Source organism: Salvia miltiorrhiza, chromosome 3 (assembly GCF_028751815.1).
Source record: "Salvia miltiorrhiza cultivar Shanhuang (shh) chromosome 3, IMPLAD_Smil_shh, whole genome shotgun sequence".
In the NCBI taxonomy this organism is placed as follows: Eukaryota; Viridiplantae; Streptophyta; class Magnoliopsida; order Lamiales; family Lamiaceae; genus Salvia; species Salvia miltiorrhiza.
This window is the reverse complement of record NC_080389.1, coordinates 56269004-56290790: the sequence shown is the minus strand read 5'-3', so window position 1 is coordinate 56290790 and position 21787 is coordinate 56269004. Positions and strand designations below refer to the sequence as shown.

Genomic DNA, 21787 nt, shown 5'->3' with positions numbered 1-21787 from the left:
CGACAAATAAAAATCATTTTTCGCGTAGGAAGAAGGATTATCACGAAATATATAAATAGTAAAATCTCAACGTATCTAAGATCATTCAATTGTCAAACATACGAAAGCTACACTTGAAGCAAGATGCATCATCCAAATTGACTATTAAAAAAATATGCGTTGTACAAATTTTGTGATATACATAATATCATCACTTATTTTAATTACTAAACATAATTAATAATAACTATATATGGTTAATTAAAGATCAAGTGAGAATGGGCTTTTTTGCATGTGTTATACGTTTATTTATTCAATCTAATCATCCCATGCTCATCGGTTTTATATGTTTGTGCGCGTATGTGTACTTAGTTTTCACCCAAGGGAATGATTCTCACTAGATCTCATCCTTATTTTCATAATTAGGTGATTCGAATTTCTGATCTAGTGTCTTATCAACCTAGTTGAGCTTCATGGTTTAAAATTTTATTTATTAGGTATAAGAGATGAGAATTCTTTGTATGTAAACTTTTTCAAAATTGATCTACTTTTTATATATTATTTAAATTAGTTTAATTTTAAAGTTAATCATAGTTTATGGCCTGGTCTTTGGTCGAGTTGCAAAAATAGTCTAATCGCCTAAGCGAGTTCTAATTTTTAAATATGGCTTGGGCCTATATTTTCAGATTGAAAATTCTGACGTGAAAAAGCTCGAATTCAGGTGGATATTCATCTAAATTTGGAATTTTTTTTTTACTTAGCATCAAAGATACATTGTTTAATGCTAAAATGAAAAATATATTTCTAAAAAAGAAATTTTGGACATCAAAACAACTTTTTATTTTGATATCAAGTGAAAAATATACTTTTATGTAATTTTAAAAAATAAATTAAAATATTGACGTCAGATTCGGGCTTTCCACTTAAGATTTTGCAGCTCGATATTTGTACTAAAATAGAAGAATATGCAATAAAAATCGGAAATTGTGACGGCATGTCCCTCCAGTTGTATCACCATCATCATCAACTAAAGGGTGCTTGCGGCCGTGTGTTTTTGGTGTATCAAAACAAAAACATAAAGTGCAGTGCCCACATAACAGCAAAGCTCAGAATTTAATTATATACGTAATAAATTCTGTCAACTACCATATACTTATTGGCGAGATGATCTCTCACGGCACATCCATTCTCTTGAATAAACGAAGAAATTCTAGTCCTTCAGAAATCAAAAAAATTACACCCTACCTAGATTTACAAAAAAAATTCAACATTGTCGTTACTTATTTCCTCTGCCTATAAACTAACTATTGTAGAATTCTTGAAATTTCTTCCCAGAATTATGTTTTGAATTATTAAAGTCCATAAGGCCATGAATTCAAAAAGGGCAACCAATAATTAATAGCAACAAATTAATAAGGGAATAAGAATAAAGAGAGCAACACACAGCACAACTGACAATGAGCTGTAATAGATAAAAGGTGTGTACTACCTTCACCTTCACCTATTCAAAGAGAATTTTGTTTTTTCTTCTTCTTGATTTTTCGTATATAAATTGTATAGTATATGCAAATAATTAACCCCCTACTTAAAAATGAAACAATTGTGGTGATATGAGGCTTTCGATCACATGTCTTCCATTAGGTGTGTAAATTCTAAATTCTGAATTCGAAATCGGATTGGATTCGATGGGTATGTAGTATGTACGATGGCTTTTTGTCACCTTTCTAGCAAGTGCTACTTATTATTAAAATTATTTATAAATTTAGTGAGACAAGTTTGGTGTTTCTGGTCCCATCTTTGGGCAGCTAAGTGTTAATTGGTGCATGCTGTAATAACTCATAAGTGGAGGAGAAATGCGTGGCTGAGCCCGTACGCGATTTAGAATTACAACACACGCCTTTCTTTTTTTATCACTGCGCCGCTAGTCATGATTTTTTTTTCTTTTTTTTAAGAATCGCTAGTCATGATTTTTTAAATGAGGCGCATTTAATTGTGTGGCCGCCGGCGTCAGAGCACCTCCAAGTGTCTTAGAGGGATGTCTTAGAAGTGGTCCCCACCTAAGACACACTTCTCTCCAATACATTGTATCTTAGGTGGGTGCTTAGATCCTCACTTCCACAAAATTCATATTTCTACACTTTTATTTTTAAAATTCCTATTTTATTAAAATTAAAATTCTACATTACAATAATTTAACGACATAATTTAAATACAATAAAAAAATAAAAATTACAATAATTTTCTAGGGCTCAATCGGACCAAAACGAGACCAAATGTGCTCCTTCAAGTCCAAAGTGAGGCGAGCATGCATCTTCGCGTCTCGCATGGATGCTTGTCGTGCAACAAATGCACGAAAATCCGGCGGAGCACCGGCACGAGGTTGAGATGCGGCGCTACTTGAAGCTTCGTCGGCGTCTTCTTCCCACTGTGTTGCGTGCTCGCCTTCATCTTCGATGATCATGTTGTGCAAAATGATGCACGTGAACATGATGTCGTTCATCGCCTCCTTGCTCCAAAGACGCGATGGGCCTTTGACGATTGCCCAACGAGCTTGATGGACGCCGAAGGCTCGTTCAATATTCTTGCGAGCCGCTTCCTTCATCACTTTGAACCTCTTCCCCTTCGGATCCGTAGGATGTGTAGGACTCTTCACGAATATAGGTCAATTGTGATAGATGCTGTCAGTCAAGTAGTACCCACTTGTGTAGTAAGCATTGTTGACTTGATATGTGACCGGCACCCCCATTTCTTGCAGCCGATCGTTGAACAACATCGAGTTGTTGAGCACGTTGATGTTGTTGTTCGAACCAGGAGTCCCAAAAAAAGCATTCCAGATCTATAGATCTTGCGATGCGACGGCTTCGAGGATGATGGTCGGTTCCCCCTGATCGCCGCGAGTATATGCGCCTTGCCATGCCGTTGGACAATTCTTCCACGGCCAATGCATGCAATCAAGGCTCCCTAGCATTCCCGGGAAGCCGTGCTTCGCTTCGTGCATTGCTAGAAGCCGTTGGCAGTCAGCAGAAGTCGGCCTCCTCAAGTATTCCGCGCCGAAGAGTTGAATAATAGCTCGACTGAATCTGCGCAAGCACTCCAACGAGGTGGACTCTGCAGTCCGGAGATACTCGTCGTATTGGTCCGCTGCCCCACCGTTAGCTAGCATATGAACATCGACAGTGCATTTTTGCAATGGCGTGAAGCCGGGCCTCCCAAGTGCATCCGAGCGTTGTTGGAAGTATGAATCGGATGCGACGACATTAACGATACACAAAAACAACGCACGATGCATCCGAAATCGACGACGGAAGATGTTGTAGGGGTAGACCGGATTTTCATCAAAGTAATCCACGTGCAAACGTAGAGCGCCGGCTTCACGGTCCCGACGAATGTAGGCCTTCTTTGCCACGCTTCGTCGCCGACGACGAGGTTGCTCATCTGGATCACCAATATCTTGAACAATTTGGTTAAATTCTTGCACAAGATTGGAAAATTCTTTAGCACGTCGCTCGTCCTCGTGGCTTGATGAGGAGGAAAACATTTTTTGTAGAGAATTTTTTGATGTGAAGATGATTTTTAGATAATGAAATGAATGGAATTAAGTTGTGATATATATAGATAAAGGGGAAAAATGTTGAATTCAGCCGTTGGCCCCAACGGTCATTAAAAAAAATATATTAAATGGTCATTTAAAAAAAAACGAATTTCGAATTTTTTTTTAAAAAATGGGCACGTTCGCCGGACGCGCCAAACAGCTCTCGCCTTCGCCACGGCTTCGCATCTGGTCGAGTCTCCAGTGCGCCGCTCCCCTCCTCGACGCGGGTCGATCCAGCGTTCGACACGAGCGCTGGAGGTGCTCTCAGTGCGCGAAGGTGGGATTGGGCTCCGATCGAATTTGGATTAGGGTTTGGATCTAATTGGGATTTATCCGACCTTCAAATTCAAGGGTTATATATCCGGGTTCGGATCAAATTTGAGTCTCGATTGTGTGTGTTGAAGCTAACTCGCGCACATGATAGGGCAAAGCGCATGGCATTTTTTTCGTCTTTTTCTAATGTAACAGTAAAAATGTAAAGTGGTAATAATTAAAATAACCCAACTATCTCAAATTATGTACTAAAACTACCCATTTTCTCAAATACCTATACTACATATCCATTTCATTATTTAATTAATTATCTCACACATGTTAGAACCGGGTACACGATCGAGATATTACAAAATAAATATTTTGAGAAATTACGACTCAAAATAATTGAAAATATTACAAAGTAAATAATTTGAGAAATTACAACTCAAATAATTTGATACAACTGAAATACACTGTATAAATAAATTATACGTATAAACAAAGTCGAGTCGAGATGAATCTCTTCCCGCAAGAAGATTATCGCCCCGGTAGTGCTCTTCGGTTTGGCGTATCTTCCCCAAAGGTAAAACGACTACGTCTCGTCGGATGTAGCACCACAATCCGGCGAGCTCCGGCGAACTAAATAGGATCAAGAACTGAGCACAAGTGTTTGCAGAGAGTGTGAGTGTAAATGGCAGAATGCAGAAATTTGTTGGTGTTGTTCATTCTTTCTGCATGCTCTCCACAAGTCTATTTATAGACATGTGGTAAGTATGAATTCAATACCTTGAATTCTACTCCGACGGCTGGAAGCCGTAAAGGTTGAAGAGTTGGCCGGTGGGCGCAGTCATTGAAGAAACTTAGTTGCAAAATTGAAGACGCCATGCAGAAGTCGAAGTTGGCGTCCTGCTTCTTCTGCTGCTGCTGTCAACTGTTGCTGTTATGGGCTGGGCTTAGGAAAAATAATCAGTTGGGCCAAGAAAATAATTCTGTTGGGCCAAAAATTAAAAGCCCAATGGAGTTGGTCCAAAAAATAGTTTGGGCCCCAAACACCACCCCAAAGCACCAATTGCCAAGATCCAAGTCCTTGGCCGCGGCCCGTACCCGACCCGCCCGTCCGGCGGCGGCGGCGGCGGCGGCGGCGACGACGTCGTCGTCCGTCCGATCGATCGATCGTCGGCGGCGGCGCGCGTGTGTGTGTGCGCGCGAGGCTAGTACTTAGATCAAGCCCACTAGCAAGCCCACAAGTCAATTTATTAACTCCATGTGCTTTGCTATTCTTATACATGAAAAACATCTCTATGTTTTCCAATGTGGGATAACATAACAAATGTTATTTTTCCTCTTCAACATCCAAACTTTGACATACAATATCTCACTCATCGGAAATCGGTTTTGAGACTTCAAGTATATCACGTTGATCTACTCGAGATGTAGATTAACATACAATCATTATTTTAATTAAATAATAAATATTTAATTAAATAATAATTTCCAGATATGGCATTAAAACCATATTTCCAACAATCCCCCACATGAGTGAGAAAACAGTATGCGAAAGTATGCAAACACTTAGCTCAGTCCTCTTAAGATACAACATTGCATTTGGAGAGGTAGCTTGTGGCTTTGAACCTGCCATAGTCAATATTATCGAGTATACCGGCGGCCTAGTGGATTGTGTTCCTTGAACTAGTCCTCCTCGGTGTATACTTAGTCAACAATATTGACACAATATTGCTTCAATCCTTATTCGTTCTCACGTTTGTGTCCATTACAGGCCTTGGAACACCTCTTTGGATTCATAAGTGTTTCAATCGAAGCGGCCGCACTTCACACTTACATAGGTAACTCTTAACTCAAGTATCCTGCTATACTTGTCCTCTTCGAGGAGTTCTAGAGTCATTAAAAGTCAAAGACTTAACCTCACCACGTGCAGGTTTCCGAACACTCACTGTTCTACAAGGAATAGGCAATTCGAGTGTTCAACACACGGATTTTCATAGCTTAGTTGTCCCATTGAACCAAGTTCTTGGGATCCTCCAGTCATCATGGTTGGGTTGCCACTATGATTATCCTTAATTTGTGGACTTCAAACCCATTCCCCCTAACAGTTTATACATCTGATCTCGATGGATACTTTTTGTCAAAGGATCCGCTATGTTATCAATTGATCTTATATAATCAATTGTGATAACTCCACTTGTGATCAGATGTCTCACGGTATTATGACGTCGACGAATATGTCTCGACTTACCGTTATACAAATGATTTTGTGCTCGTCCGATAGCAGCTTGACTATCACAATGAATTATCACGGATGACACAGGTTTCGACCAACATGGAATATCCTCGAGGAAATTTTTAAGCCACTCGGCCTCTTCACCAGCTTTATCCAAAGCTATGAATTCTGATTCCATGGTCGATCTAGCAATACATGTTTGCTTCTTGGATTTCCAAGACACAGCACCACCCCCCACAGTGAATACATAACCGCTCGTTGAAAACGAGTCTTTGGCATCAGATATCCAATTTGCATCACAGTACCCTTCAAGTACAGAGGGTTCCCTAGTATAATGAATCGCATAGTTTTGAGTATATTTCAAATATCTCAAAACCCTTTCAAGAGCTTTCCAATGTTCATTACTAGGGTTAGCTGTAAAGCTGCCCAACTTGTTGACCGAGCATGCTATATCGGGACGAGTGCAATTTGTTAGATACAACAAGCTCCCAATAATCTTCGCATATTCTATCGCGTCAACAGGTTCTCCCTTGTGTACACTCAAATGCACACTAGGTTCCCATGGTGTCTTAGCTATTGGCTTGTCAAAAGCGTTGAATTTCTTTAACACTTTCTCAACGTAGTGAGATTGTGTTATAGTAATACCATCAGGTCTTCTTAGAATTTTAATTCCAAGGATAACATCAGCTAAGCCCATATCTTTCATGCTAAATTTTTACTTAGCATGCCTTTGGTTTCTTGAATCACTCGGGAATTACTTCCCATGATGAGCATGTCATCTACATAAAGACAAACAATAACATATCCGTTATTAGAATTCTTAATGTAGACACATTTATCGCACTCATTGATTCTGAATCCATTTGACAACATTACACTGTCAAATTTTAAATGCCATTGAAGCGGTGCTTGCTTCAACCCATATAAAGACCTTTGAAGTTTGCATACTTTGTGCTCTTGCCCAGGTACTACAAACCCTTCAGGTTGCTTCATATATATTTCATCTTCCAACTCGCCATACAAGAACGCAGTTTTCACATCCATTTGGTGAATCTCGAGATTGTGCAAGGCAGCAATAGCGAGAAGCATCCGAATAGATGTTAGTCTGGTCACAGGTGAATAGGTATCGAAGAAATCGTACCCTTCTTTCTGCCTGAAACCTTGAACGACAAGTCGGGCTTTGTACTTATCTATAGTACCATCAGATTTGTACTTCTTCTTTAGGATCCATTTGCATCCTAAAGCTTTACTTCCAGGTGGTAGATCCACTAACACCCAAGTATGATTCTGCATAATGGAATCAATCTCAATATCGATGGCTTCTTTCCAGAGAGCTGCATCTGAGCCAGACATAGCTTCTTTAATCGTCACCGGTTCGCCATCTAGCATCAAGACAACATAATCCGGTCCATAGACATTAGCTTTTCTAACTCGTTCCCCACGTCTCGGTTCTACATCCATAGGTTTAGACCTTGGTCTTTTCCTATTAGGTGGTACATGATTAGAACCCGTGGCATCATCTACTTGAGTAGAATTACTAGCTACTTCCATAGGTTTAGAACCTGTAGCATCACCATCAACTCCATCATTAGAGTTCGATGTACCTTTATCCTTGTTAGGATAGATATTTTCAAAGAATATAGCATTCCTTGATTCTATCGTTGTCCCAACATGTATATCAGGTATCTCCGATCTGTGCACTATAAAACGATAGGCACTGCTATTAAGTGCATGACCAATGAAGATACAATCCACCGTTTTAGGTCCTATTGTAACTTGCTTTGGTAAAGGCACTTCTACCTTGGCTAAACACCCCCACACTTTGAGGTATTTATACGAAAGTTTCCTTCCTTTCCATAGCTCATAGGGAGTTACATCTTTCCCTTTGAGTGGAATCTTGTTCAAGATATAGTTGGCCGTTAAGACAGCTTCCCCCCACATGTTCTGGGGTAATCCTGAACTAATCAACAAGGCATTCATCATCTCCTTAAGAGTTCGATTCTTGCGTTCAGCAACGCCGTTAGATTGTGGTGAATAAGGAGCCGTCGTTTGATGGATTATACCACTTTCGTTGCATAATTCAGCAAACGGAGCTACATATTCTCCACCTCTATCACTTCGAACCATCTTAATTCGACATCCAAGTTGATTCTCGGCTTCATTTTTGAAGTTTCTAAAAGCTTCAATAGCCTCATCTTTACTTTTCAATAAGTAAAGGTAACAATACTTTGTGCAATCGTCTATAAAGGTGATAAAGTACTTCTTGCCACCTCTAGTTTGCACGAACTTTAAATCACAAACATCGGTGTGAATAAGTTCCAATGGTTGAGTGCTCCTTTTTACCGATTTAAACGGTAACTTAGCCATTTTGGCTTCAACACAAACTTCACATTTTTCTTGTGAGTTGTATTCATCAACTTTTAGTAAATTCATTTTTACTAATCTCTTTATAGCATTTAGATTAACATGTCCAAGTCTACAATGCCATAAATCAGAACACTCAATCAAGTAAGCAGAAGAAGTTGATGCATCTTTATTGATTTTAGCCTTGGCAGGCTTACAAGCTCTTACACCAAGTTTGAAAAGTCCTTCGGAGGCATAGCCTTTCCCTAGGAACTTTCCCCACTTGCGTATTACAACATAATCAGATTTGAAAAACAATTCAAAATCCTTATTCGTAAGCCTAAAGCCCGAAATTAAATTCTTTCGGACAGTTGGAACGTGTAATACGTCTTTTAATGTGATCTCCACGCCCGACGTGAGTTGAAGAATCACATCTCCCATGCCAAGGACTTTGGATGTCCGCTCGCTCGCCTCCATTATCGTTTTGTTTTCCACTTCCTTGTAGTTGTGGAACAACTCACGATTTATGCATATATGGACGGTAGCGCCGGTGTCCACGAACCAAGCGTTCGGGTTGTCCACATGATTCACCTCGGAGATCATGGCAGCAAAGTCATCGTGGTTCCAATCGTCGAAGTCCTTCTCGACGTTGTTCACGTTGCCATTTGCTTTCTTCCGCTTTGGCTTGCGGCAATCCTTAGCCATGTGACCTTTTTTGTCACAATTATAACATACACCATCAAACTTTGATGGTTGACTACCGCTTTGCTTCCCTTTACCCTTATTATTAGGGTTAGGGCGACCACGTTTGTTGTAGGGACCGCCTTTCTCGGCGAGATTGGCCTTTGCCTCCATCGGAGCTTTTCCCTTTTGATCACGACTTCTCACGTGATTCTCCATTTGAAGCTTGGATAACAATATCGGCACGGACATCTCCGAGCGCTCATGCTTCAAAAGGTTTTGAAATTTCCTCCAAATAGGAGGTAATTTCTCTATGATGATTGCAACGAGCAATGCATCCGCCAAGGGCATCCCTTCGGCTTGAACCTCATGTGAAAGATTTTGGAACTCTTCCACTTGGTCCATCAATGGTCGGGAGTCAACCATTTTATATTCCAACCATTTGGCAACGACATACTTGGTAGTATTCGCCTTGTCCACTTGATACTTTAGATCAAGGGCCTCCCACAATTGTTTCGCGGTTTCATGAACCTTGAAAACACGGTAGAGCCGTTCGTCCAGAGACATGAGAACGGTGTTACGGCACAAGTAGTCGCCGCGACACCAGTTCAAATATCCGGCACGAATTTCTTGGCTTGTCTCCCCTTCCCCTTCACTCGGGGTTGGAGGTTTATCCTCCATTAAGAATCCGGCAAACCCCACGGTTGTGAGGTAGAATAGCATCTTCTCTTGCCAATATTTGAAGTTCTTGCCTGAGAACGTTGATGGTTTCTCGGCAAGACCAATAGTTCTAGATGTTGACGAAGAAGCCCCCGTTGATGCAAACGAGGAAAATATTGACGACGTGGTTGAACCGATGGTTGCAGAGGTGGTGGAGCCATCCATATTGACGTCGGTGTGAGCCATTTTTCGAACGTGTATCAACGGCAGAGAATAATCTTCTTGCGATTGTTAGAACCGGGTACACGATCGAGATATTACAAAATAAATATTTTGAGAAATTACGACTCAAAATAATTGAAAATATTACAAAGTAAATAATTTGAGAAATTACAACTCAAATAATTTGATACAACTGAAATACACTGTATAAATAAATTATACGTATAAACAAAGTCGAGTCGAGATGAATCTCTTCCCGCAAGAAGATTATCGCCCCGGTAGTGCTCTTCGGTTTGGCGTATCTTCCCCAAAGGTAAAACGACTACGTCTCGTCGGATGTAGCACCACAATCCGGCGAGCTCCGGCGAACTAAATAGGATCAAGAACTGAGCACAAGTGTTTGCAGAGAGTGTGAGTGTAAATGGTAGAATGCAGAAATTTGTTGGTGTTGTTCATTCTTTCTGCATGCTCTCCACAAGTCTATTTATAGACATGTGGTAAGTATGAATTCAATACCTTGAATTCTACTCCGACGGCTGGAAGCCGTAAAGGTTGAAGAGTTGGCCGGTGGGCGCAGTCATTGAAGAAACTTAGTTGCAAAATTGAAGACGCCATGCAGAAGTCGAAGTTGGCGTCCTGCTTCTTCTGCTGCTGCTGTCAACTGTTGCTGTTATGGGCTGGGCTTAGGAAAAATAATCAATTGGGCCAAGAAAATAATTCTGTTGGGCCAAAAATTAAAAGCCCAATGGAGTTGAGTTGGTCCAAAAAATAGTTTGGGCCCCAAACACCACCCCAAAGCACCAATTGCCAAGATCCTTGGCCGCGGCCCGTACCCGACCCGCCCGTCCGGCGGCGACGACGTCGTCGTCGTCCGTCCGTCCGATCGATCGATCAATCGATCGTCGGCGGCGGCGCGCGTGTGTGTGCGCGCGAGGCTAGTACTTAGATCAAGCCCACTAGCAAGCCCACAAGTCAATTTATTAACTCCATGTGACACCACCCCAAAGCACCAATTGCCAAGATCCAAGTCCTTGGCCGCGGCCCGTACCCGACCCGCCCGTCCGGCGGCGTCGTCGTCGTCGTCCGTCCGTCCGATCGATCGATCGTCGGCGGCGGCGCGCGTGTGTGTGTGCGCGCGAGGCTAGTACTTAGATCAAGCCCACTAGCAAGCCCACAAGTCAATTTATTAACTCCATGTGCTTTGCTATTCTTATACATGAAAAACATCTCTATGTTTTCCAATGTGGGATAACATAACAAATGTTATTTTTCCTCTTCAACATCCAAACTTTGACATACAATATCTCACTCATCGGAAATCGGTTTTGAGACTTCAAGTATATCACGTTGATCTACTCGAGATGTAGATTAACATACAATCATTATTTTAATTAAATAATAAATATTTAATTAAATAATAATTTCCAGATATGACATTAAAACCATATTTCCAACAACACACACATGAAAGAATCTTTTATATCTATCATACAGTTTTCAGTTAATTAATAGTCTGACCAAATTTAAAACTCATAAAGAATCTCCAACAACTGCATAGAATTCGCAATCACAGGCATTGATCCTCTCTGCCACATATCACATATGCCTCTTCAATACATTCATGGGCGCATAATACCTTATTTGCTTAAAAATCCAGCACATATATAATACCACATATTTCTCTTAGCCAAAAAATTCTTTATTTGACCAAAAATTCATATAGCCGGAGTTCTAGCATTGTTCAACTGATTTCTCTACCTCTTAGCTGCGTCGCACAACCGACGTCAGAGACGTTGGAGTTTCTCAACAGATTTTTCTTCCTCTTAGCCACGCCGGGGGTTCTCGCATTGCCGACGCCGTATAAGCCACGCTAGAGTTCTTCCATAGCCGAGCCACATATTTCTCCTCCATTAATGATACTTGTAGACAATATCAATAATGGATATATTTGGTAGATACTCCATCCGTCCCATTAATAATGTCCCAATTACTTTATTGAAACGTTCCACTATTATTGTTCCATACTAGTTTTAGGAAAAAAACTAACTACATTTAAAATGTTATTAACAGTGGGCCTAATTCACATTATACATCAACCCATTTTAAATAATCCTTAAATATCTTTCACATACTCACTTTATACTCACTTTATACGCTAACTACAATTTTCTTAATCCACGTACCTAAAAAGTAATGGAACCAATTGAGTATTTTTTTAAAAAAGTGGTAGTTTTGCATAGCCCCCAAATATAAAATGAGATTAGGACTAGTTGATAAGATTGTTTGTCAGTTACATTAATATTAGCTTCAGTAAAGTCTAGCTTTGTGCTAGCATTTACGATAGGATTATATTTCTCATCAGATCTACTTAATACGAGGGATTCTATTAAGTAGATCGTATAATTCATCGGAAAAATGAATTTTCTATAGTGGATTCGCAGATGCAATTAATTAAAATTGCAGTATAAAATCATTCAATTATGTTCACTTTATTTTTCTCTGCTTTATTGTTTTTCATAAATAATTGTTGGATTCATCGTTCAAACAATTAGTCCAATATTCTCTATTTTGCGGGAGCAACAATTTTCATTGTTTAAATTAATTTTGTTAATAAAATAAAATGACAAAATGTTGAAAATCAAATGTTGCCAAACTTCTTAACTATTTCAACCTTAATTGATACCATGTTGTCCTTTGCTTGCAATAGTCATCAGACTCCTAGTCCCTAATCGGATGGAATATGTTATGCATATTAATTTGTTGAAAGGTAAACTTAAAGTTAAAGATAAACTACAACTCAATTAGTAATGAAAATATTTTGCCTATAATTAAGGTCGAGATTTTAATTCACTTATTGTATGTGAATGTTTGTGCGTTTGTAACTTTCAAAAAATAAAAGTACACTTAATCTAATCTTCAGCTCACTACAAAAAAAAACGCGTAAATAGCGACGAAAATTAGCGACGGCGATTTTGCCGTCGGTAATTACCGGCAGCCGGCGACGACATTTCAGGCGACCCGTCCTTTCTCAATCACCGGCCAATTACCGATGGCAAAATCGCCGTCGCTAACTAGCGACGCCGTCGGTAATTATATTATTCATATTATATATTTAAATTTCATTCAAATTTTTTACATTTTAACATTTTTCTTGTTTGTTTTATACATTTACCTTCTATTAGCTTATAAATTATTATTGATTTTATTAATTTTATAATTACAAAAATCAAAGCTCTATTTATTCTTGTCTTATTCCCTCTAACTTCAAATAAATAAATAAAAGAACAAAATAAGAACAAATATTTTTCTAAAAAAGGATTAATGGTAACACAGACAAAATGCGAAAGGTACTCATAAGATCGGTATATTACTCTTACATATATATATATTGGAAAAAGTTATACTAAGAATGCTATCTTTCGTGAGAAATGAGAATGATTGAATAAGTCAATATATAGTGTTGAATAAGCTGCTTGTAATGACTGATTATCTGGGTTCGAATCCTGAAGGGAGCGAAAATTATATCTAATTAATTGAATTTCGTTATTCAGTCATTACAAGCAGCTTATTCAACACTATATATTGGCTTATTCAATCATTCTCATTTCTCACGAAAGATAGCATTCTTAGTATAACTCATCCCTATATATATATAAGGAAGGGCTACAGTAAAAACAACTCTTAAAATAAAAAATACAAACCAACAAAAATGTAAGAATTTTATGTAGAGTATGAATCCGCTGCATAAAGGTATCAATTGCGAAAAATATTTATTTTGCTACCTATGAGATTCGAACTCGGGATCATGAATTCATCCAACAAGGTGATGAATCAACCGTAGATCTTGATGATTATGTTAAGAAGTGTTTTTATTTTAGCTCATCCCTATATATATATATATATATATATATATATATATATATATATATATATATATATATAGAGAGAGAGAGAGAGAGAGAGAGAGAGAGAGAGAGAGAGAAAGAGAGAGAGAGAGAAGGGTTCAACAGAGAAGCTAAATATTGTAGAGAATAGAGAATTCGTAAAATAAAAATGAATAGATCTATAATTTTAATGAACAGATCAATGTACCACATGAACAACAATTTGCCAAGGGTTCGAATTCTGCTGGTGGCGAGTTTTTCTTTATTTTTACTAAAGACGTCTGTTCATTACTTATGTTAATATGTTCGTAAAATGAATAGATTTGTTCATAATGAATAAAAAGATAATTCTCTATTGAACTCAACCCTACACACACACATATTGAGGTTGGTTAACATAAAAACTAAATTTTATTGTGAAAATTGAAATTCATCGATCAAATTGACGCATCCACCGTAAATCAGGAGGATTCAAGGACTATAAATAATTTTACATTCACATTTGAAAAAATAATTCTCATTTGAACCTCCTCCAACACATGTTTAGCCCTGTTTTTTATTGTTCTTTTTGGGATATTTCCATAGGTGTACTAAAAAAAATCTCGAATGTCTTATATTTATTTATAAAGTTGACATCTCTAATTAATAATTAAAATTTGTAAACGCTACATCTATTAATTTTCACACAATATTTTTCGTTAAAGATACAATTATATGAATAATTGAAGTGAAATTTAAGTTTATTTGAACTAAATCTCTTAAATAAAAGATGACATAAATGCTTCCAAGTAGATGTTGCCAAGCATGCCGATTATTTCAACACTAATTGACCATATGTCAAACTATATTTGAAATAGCCATATATCAACTTTAATTTAATGCTCAATTGAATAGAATTAGGCACATTATTAGTTAAAAAGTAAACTTATGAGGGGTTTGATTTGAGTGATAAGACGTGGTTGATAAAACAATTCATTATAATTAAATATTTAGTTTGCATGATCGAGTCCGCGATTGATAATCTTGTAGTCTGCATCTAATCACTCAATGAGTGAGTGTCTACCCCAAAGTTGGGTGGACTATTTAACCACCCCTCCAATCCTATCAATTTTATTAATCTTATTTATTACATCTACCAAACCAAACACCTCCTTAAGGTACACTTCAAATTTCATAAACCTTTGTCCGCAAAAAAAGAAGAATATTTATATATAACTGCTATAATCTACTGATAAATATCGTAGAATATGATAAAAAGAAGTGAGTTTGAGAAAATCAGAAAACGAGAATTTGAGTATGACTTTGACATACCTGGTTTTTGTACTCTTTTTATATTGTGAAAAAAAAAAACATGTACTAGTACTATATGATAAGCTTGAAGTTATGCTTGTTTGGATGTTTTGGTGCAATTTTAGGGAAAATGAATCAAAATTAGGAAGAATGATTTTGATGGCAATTGAAATTCGGCTTGATACGAGTTTTTAAGCAAAAATAGGTCTAAAATGAAATAGATATATCGCTAAAATAAAAATACTATGCGAAGCTACAGAGGCACCACAGTCACCATTGCGGGCAAGACTGCTACATTTCCCGCTGCCAGAAAATACGTTCATACAGTCAGGCCTCGATAGCATGGCCCATGACCATGGGCGACACTCCATGTTCCGAAAAATACGTTCTCGCTTATTTGTGCCCGATCTTTTACCCTATTTTCACCTTCCTGAACTCATTTGCCAAAACACACTTTCAAATTCAAAAGGATTAACCAATCTTGAACCCTTGCTTGCCCAATACATTATCCATGCATGTACTATTTTTATTTCTTCTATTTCATTTTCCCCCCAAAACAACACATCCGCCAAGATAAGAAGGGGAAAACCTAAAAATGATCTCGTCAAGATTACGTAATTAAATATTAAGATTATAGAATTTCTCTTTAAATCTCATGACTTGTGATTTATTTTATTGATGAATACATTATAGGGATATAATAAATAAAATAATTTTATAAAATACTCCCTCCGTCCACGAAAAATTTACTATAATTTTCTTTTTGATCTGTTCACAAAATAAGAGCATTTCTTAAGATATAAAATAAGAATCATTTTCAGCCCTTAGATCATCAAGATCTACGGTTGATTCGTAATGCTGTTAGATGGATTTATGGTCCTGAGTTCGAATCTCAAAGGTAGCAAAAATTTATTTTTCACAATTCATACCTTTATACAGCGAATTCATACGTGTTCTACATAAAATTCATACATTAAAAATTGCTCTTATATATTTGTTATTTTAAGATGTGCTCTCACGGTAGCCCACCCCTAAGTTGCATTATTTTTTGTATATATATATATATATATAGGGCAAGGCTAAAATAAAAATCAAAGTTAGACTATAAAATAGGAACCATTTTCAGCCCTTGGATCATCAAGATCTACGGTTAATTCATCACCTTGTTGGAATAATTCATGGTCCTGAGTTCGAATCTCATAGGTAGCAAAAAATTTAATTTTCATAATTCATACATTTACACAGCGGATTCATGGGTGTTCTACATATAATTCATACATTTTAATTAGTTTATAGTTTATAGTCTAAGATGAGTTTTCTGAATAACCCTCCCCTATATATATATATATATATATATATATATATATATATATATAGGGAGAGGTTCAGGAAAGAACCATAAATAAAAGAAGACCGGAGAACCATTTTCAGCCATTCGATCATCAAGATCTACGGTGGATGCATCATCTTGTTGGATGAATGCAGATCCTGGGTTCGAATCCTGAAGGGAGCATTTTTTTTTTTATTTTTTTGAGTGCATTAATTTTAACAGCGGATGCATTAATTTTTACAGTGAATGCATTAGATTTGATGGTTCTCCCGTTCTCACAAATAATGTAGTTCTCTCTAGAACCACACCCTATATATATATATATATATATATATATATATATATATATATATATATATTTGTTAAGACAAAAAATTATATCAAGACAAAAATAGGAAGAAAAAAAAAAGTAGATTCTTTGAGTGAAGTATACTTTGTTATTATGATGCATTATTCTTTGCTGAGATGGGAAATTTTGCATGATTCCATTCTACGTCTGTTAAATGTTTCCAAAGCTCAAAGCTCCATCGACATCCACCACCAACAGACACCATCATCAGTTGTAGAAAATCACACACACACATATACAATGAGTGGGAAAGAAAATAAGATAGAGGAAGAGGACGAGGAGGAGACGAAGGTTGTTCATCATTGGAGCCACGAGCATCGTCTTACTCTCGGGGAACCTCGTATAGGAGAAGGATGTTTTGGCTGTGGAAGGCCTTTTAGTGGAGGAGAGAAAGTTTATGCATGTAGATGTTGGTCGGTTGGTATCGTATTAGATGAAGAATGTTTGGGAATGCCGAGGAAGATTAGACACGCAATGCACCCACAACACATACTCACTCAACATGTATTCAGCTTTAAAGAATACGAAAACGGAACACTCACAGGAAAGTTGTGTGTAATCTGCGTAAGTTCTCTTATCAACCGCGTAAGGATTCTTACCAAGCACAGATGGTATGATTTCATGGTCGAAAGATTTCTTATCAACACGGCGGGAAGCATTTTCTACAAATGTATGAAGGCAGAATGTGAGTTGTGGATGCATATGAGATGCGCGCAGGGTAGTGACATGATGTACGATGCAGCCGATGATGATGACGACGAGCAATGTCGCACCATAAATCATCGAAGTCACCCCAAACATGGATTGAAGTTGGTGAGGAGGAGTTGTCCCTTCAAGTGTGATGCTTGCGGCACCACACGTGGGGGGAAGTCCTACATCTGCTGCAAACCTAATTGTCAGTATTGGATCCACCAGAGATGCGCATCGTTGCCTTAAACCATCGAAACCGAATACCACTCTCACTCCCTCTCCCTCTCCCTCTCTTTTCATGTCCCACCTCTATATATCAAAAACAACTCCAAATGTGATGTGTGTAGAAAATATTTACCGTCCAAATATTGGATATATCATTGTGAGCCCTGCAACTATGTTGTCCATCTCAACTGCGCCTCCAACGCAATTAGGTACGTTCTGATCAGTATTCTTGTGTCATTAATTACTTAGACGGTGTTTGGCAAAGTTTATTTCAGAGAGTTGAAAAAAAAACAGCCTATAAAATGTTTCAAAAGTTTATAAATTGTCAAAGTATTTCATAATTGAGCTTATAAGAAAATTCTTGTTAGAATAAGAAAATTGAAGATAAATTATTGCTTATAAAACTCAAGTAGGGTGAGAAACTTTATTTTTTAAGAAACTTAATTATGAGTTGTTTTAAGGAACTTATAAGTTCGGTCAAACACCCTCTTAATCATCATCATCATAAAGATTTGTTAATTAGTATTTTTGTTGGTTGTAGAATAAATGAGAAATGGATTATGGAGTTCCCAATAAGTGATGTGGACGAGGAGCTAATTGGAGGTTTGGTAAAGAGAGAAGGAGGAGCTATATCAATACCTCATCATGATGAAGATTATAAGTTCTATAATCACAAACTCAGATTAGTGTCATCATCTCCGGAAGAAGAAGAAAATAGTAGTGATGATGATGATGGGAAAGATCAAGAATCGCAATTAATATGCGATGGGTGCCGTTACTCCTATATTTGGCCGTATATATATATATATATATATATATATATATATATTCGTAAAAAAATGTTTAAACTTATAGCCATAAAAGAAAGATCGATATGTCCTTCCTCATGCTTATGTATACTTAAAACATATATATTGCATCATATCAACAGTTTTCCCTTATGCTTTTAATGAAGTTGTCAGATTCTCTTTTTAATGCACTGTTCTTTTAGTATACTCATATATATATATGAGTATACTAAAAGAACAGTGCATTAAGGGAAAACTGATGATATAATGCACATGCTCAGACTTTCTAGTACAACAAAAGAAGTGGCATCATCTTCATTGGCGAGAACGAAAAATAGAGGAACACGAAAAATACAGATAAATACAGAAGTTAAAGAAGAGGAGGTTTACCTCACTCAGAGAGCTCGATAAATAAATTTTAGGTGTGAGGAAATGAATGAAGACGGCTGTTATTTATACTAAGAGCTAGAAATTATTTATGGAAGAAGCATCAATCAAAATAAATCTTTCCATAATCTAATATTGTCAAGAAGGAAAAGGAATTAGGGTAAATCGGCAATGCAGAGGAAGGTCAGCTTTAGGGGGAATTCTGTGAATCACTTTATTTGGTCTGAAATTATGGGCTTCAATTAAAAGAATTGGGCTTTAGAAAATAAAAGAATTGGGCTTTATTAAAAGAGGTAGATAGTATCTTATAGGAAATAAAATCCCCAAAATAATAATAATAATAATAATAATAATAATAATAATAATAATAATAATAATAATAATAATAATAATAATAATAATAATAATAATAATAATAATAATAATAAATACTTGAAATGATTAAATGCTCATGCTCATGCAATATTTAGGCGTGACTTATAAAACTTAAAATTTAATTATTGAAAAGAATTAAAGAAGATAAATTTTTGTAGTTAAAAATATTTTGAGGCATTACATCTGCACTAGAAATCAATAGTCTCTTGCAGAAGCATTCTGGAATCACAAGTCCCTTGCAGATTAGGAATCCGCACCTATAAGTGAAAGGACAGTTCGAACGAGGTTCAAAGGATATGATCAAACACGGGCAAGGGGCTAATTTGGAGCTATGGAATATTATTATTATTTTTAAATGAAGCTATAATAAGTAAAATAGGGGCTATGAATAAAACCCTAAAATAAAACAAATAAATAAATCCATGGTGATGAAATAGAAATCTATACTAATAGAAAAAAAAAGCCTAATGCAGTCTAAGGCACAACTTGTGGATTGCCTATTTTACCCCTGTTATATATTTATTATTATATTTATAAAATATAAATCCATTTTGATATACTCTATTTGTCACCCAAATCTATAAAGAATACTTTATATATGTAGTTATTGATAAGAAACAATATATTCATATGGCCATTTTGAAGATGCAAACATAATATTTGGCCACTAATTGAAAAAACACAAATTATGGTCATTTTTCACGTTTTCGGACTGTTTTGCACTTAAATAGAGCGGATCGGATTCGGGTCGAATTCGGGTTTGCGCGCAGGTTTGGCACATATGACACTATTAGTGCCATACGAATGACACTTATGGCCATATTAGTGTCATTAGTGCCATTTTGAACACTTCCCCGTAGGGTTTATATTATCATTTAGGGTTTAGATTATCCATTTAATATGTTGCACGAATGGTACTTATGGTCATATTAGTGCCATTAGTGACATATACTTAGATTTTTTTTTTCGATTAGCACATATGACACTAATAGTGCCATATGTGCCTAACCCGCGCGTAAACCCGAATCCGATCCGCCCTAATTAAGGGCAAAATGGTCTTTACACGTAAAAAATGGCCAGAATTTGTGTTTTTTTAATTAATGGTCAAATATTGTGTTTTCTTCTTCAAAATGGCTATATCACGAGCGCTCTCTATTGATAAGGCATATAAATAAATATATCCATCCAATAAATTATCTAATAAAAAAGTAATGAAATAATAAATTTTTTAAAATAATATATTATCAATTAAAATAACATTAATTATATGTACAACGTACGTTCTTTCTGCTAGTTTTATTAAAAACCAAGCAAAAAAAAAAACCCCTTGAGAGCACAAAAACGCAGACTAAGGGCCGAGTTTCGTTAAAACCTATTTTGGAAAAACCCCAAAGGGGAAAAATCTAGGATAGGAAAAAGAGTACTCATCTAAACCGACCACGAAAAAAGAGGGGAAAGAGAAACGGGAAGATAGCTTTAAAGACTCCGGCCTAACAATTGTCCTTAAGCCGTCCGATTTTCTCCTTCCCAAAAAACAAAAAAGAACCCCTGACCGAGCAACAGACAAGAGGAAGACCCAAGTGATAAAACACTGGGTAGGAGCGCAAACCACTCAACGCTGATAGAGGAAGAAAATGGAGACCCTCTACCACGTAGCCACCAACAAGGTCCGACCTCCCGAATCCCAACTTCGAGCGCACCCAAAGCTATAAAAAGATTAAGGAGACACCTCGAGAGCAATCGCTAAAACATGAACCCCCACCACCATGGAGGAACCGCGACAGTAGCCTGCCCAAACCACCGCAAGAAGAAGAAAACCCACTAAGCAACTAGACGACCACTCGAGTAAAAAAATGGAGGTTAAGATCCTCAATAACCAGCTGTCTAATATCCGCAACATCATGAGGCCAATAACCCTCATCCTTAACATGAGAGGCTAAATAATCAGCGATTCTGTTGCCCTCTCGAAAAATGTGAGAAATCTGATAAGAGATGGCAGCCGCATAAGATAACGCCTGAATCCAGCGAGCTTTGAAACGCCAAGGAATATTTAAAGAACGAAAACTCATGAGACTAACCACGAATGTGGAGTCGGCGTCAAACCAGACATGTTGCCAACCCGCTTTATGAGCGCTTTCAATAGCGATAATGAGAGCAAAAAGCTCCGCTTCAAAAGCAGAGCCCCTACCCCCAGAGAAATGGAAGCAACCGATCACCTCATTGTTATGCATTATGAATAACCCCTCCAGCGTGCATGATGTCATTCTGGATAGACCCATCGGTATTGATTTTAACCCAATTTGGAGGAGGGAGTTGCCGCGAGATGTAGATGTAAGTCGGAGGGCGTTTGGCCTTGCCGGGAATCGAGAGAGCTCTAAGAATCAGAAGGTCCGAAACAAAATTGTTCATCGACCCCAAATCGAATTATTCGCCGCCTGAACAAATAAATAAATAAATCCATATTGCACCCAAAATTGCACAAAATATACACATGAATA

The 21787-nt window shown here is 37.3% G+C and overlaps 2 protein-coding genes across 2 annotated transcripts; both read right to left on the bottom strand.

Annotated features, from left to right (window-relative positions):
• Window positions 1-2815: 2815 nt before the first annotated feature.
• LOC131019034 (uncharacterized) lies at window positions 2816-3517 on the bottom strand. Its single transcript, XM_057947719.1, has one exon. It carries the CDS (start codon window positions 3515-3517, stop codon window positions 2816-2818), a length of 702 nt encoding a protein of 233 aa, XP_057803702.1.
• A 17601-nt stretch (window positions 3518-21118) lies between these two features.
• On the bottom strand, window positions 21119-21568 carry LOC131019033 (uncharacterized). Its single transcript, XM_057947718.1, has one exon. The coding sequence runs from the start codon at window positions 21566-21568 to the stop codon at window positions 21119-21121; it is 450 nt and encodes a 149-aa protein (XP_057803701.1).
• Window positions 21569-21787: the final 219 nt, after the last annotated feature.

Excerpts from the sequence above, each read along its gene's own strand:
- LOC131019034 (XM_057947719.1), bottom strand. The coding sequence starts at position 3,517 with ATGTTTTCCTCCTCATCAAGCCACGAGGACGAGCGACGTGCTAAAGAA.
- LOC131019033 (XM_057947718.1), bottom strand. The coding sequence starts at position 21,568 with ATGGGTCTATCCAGAATGACATCATGCACGCTGGAGGGGTTATTCATA.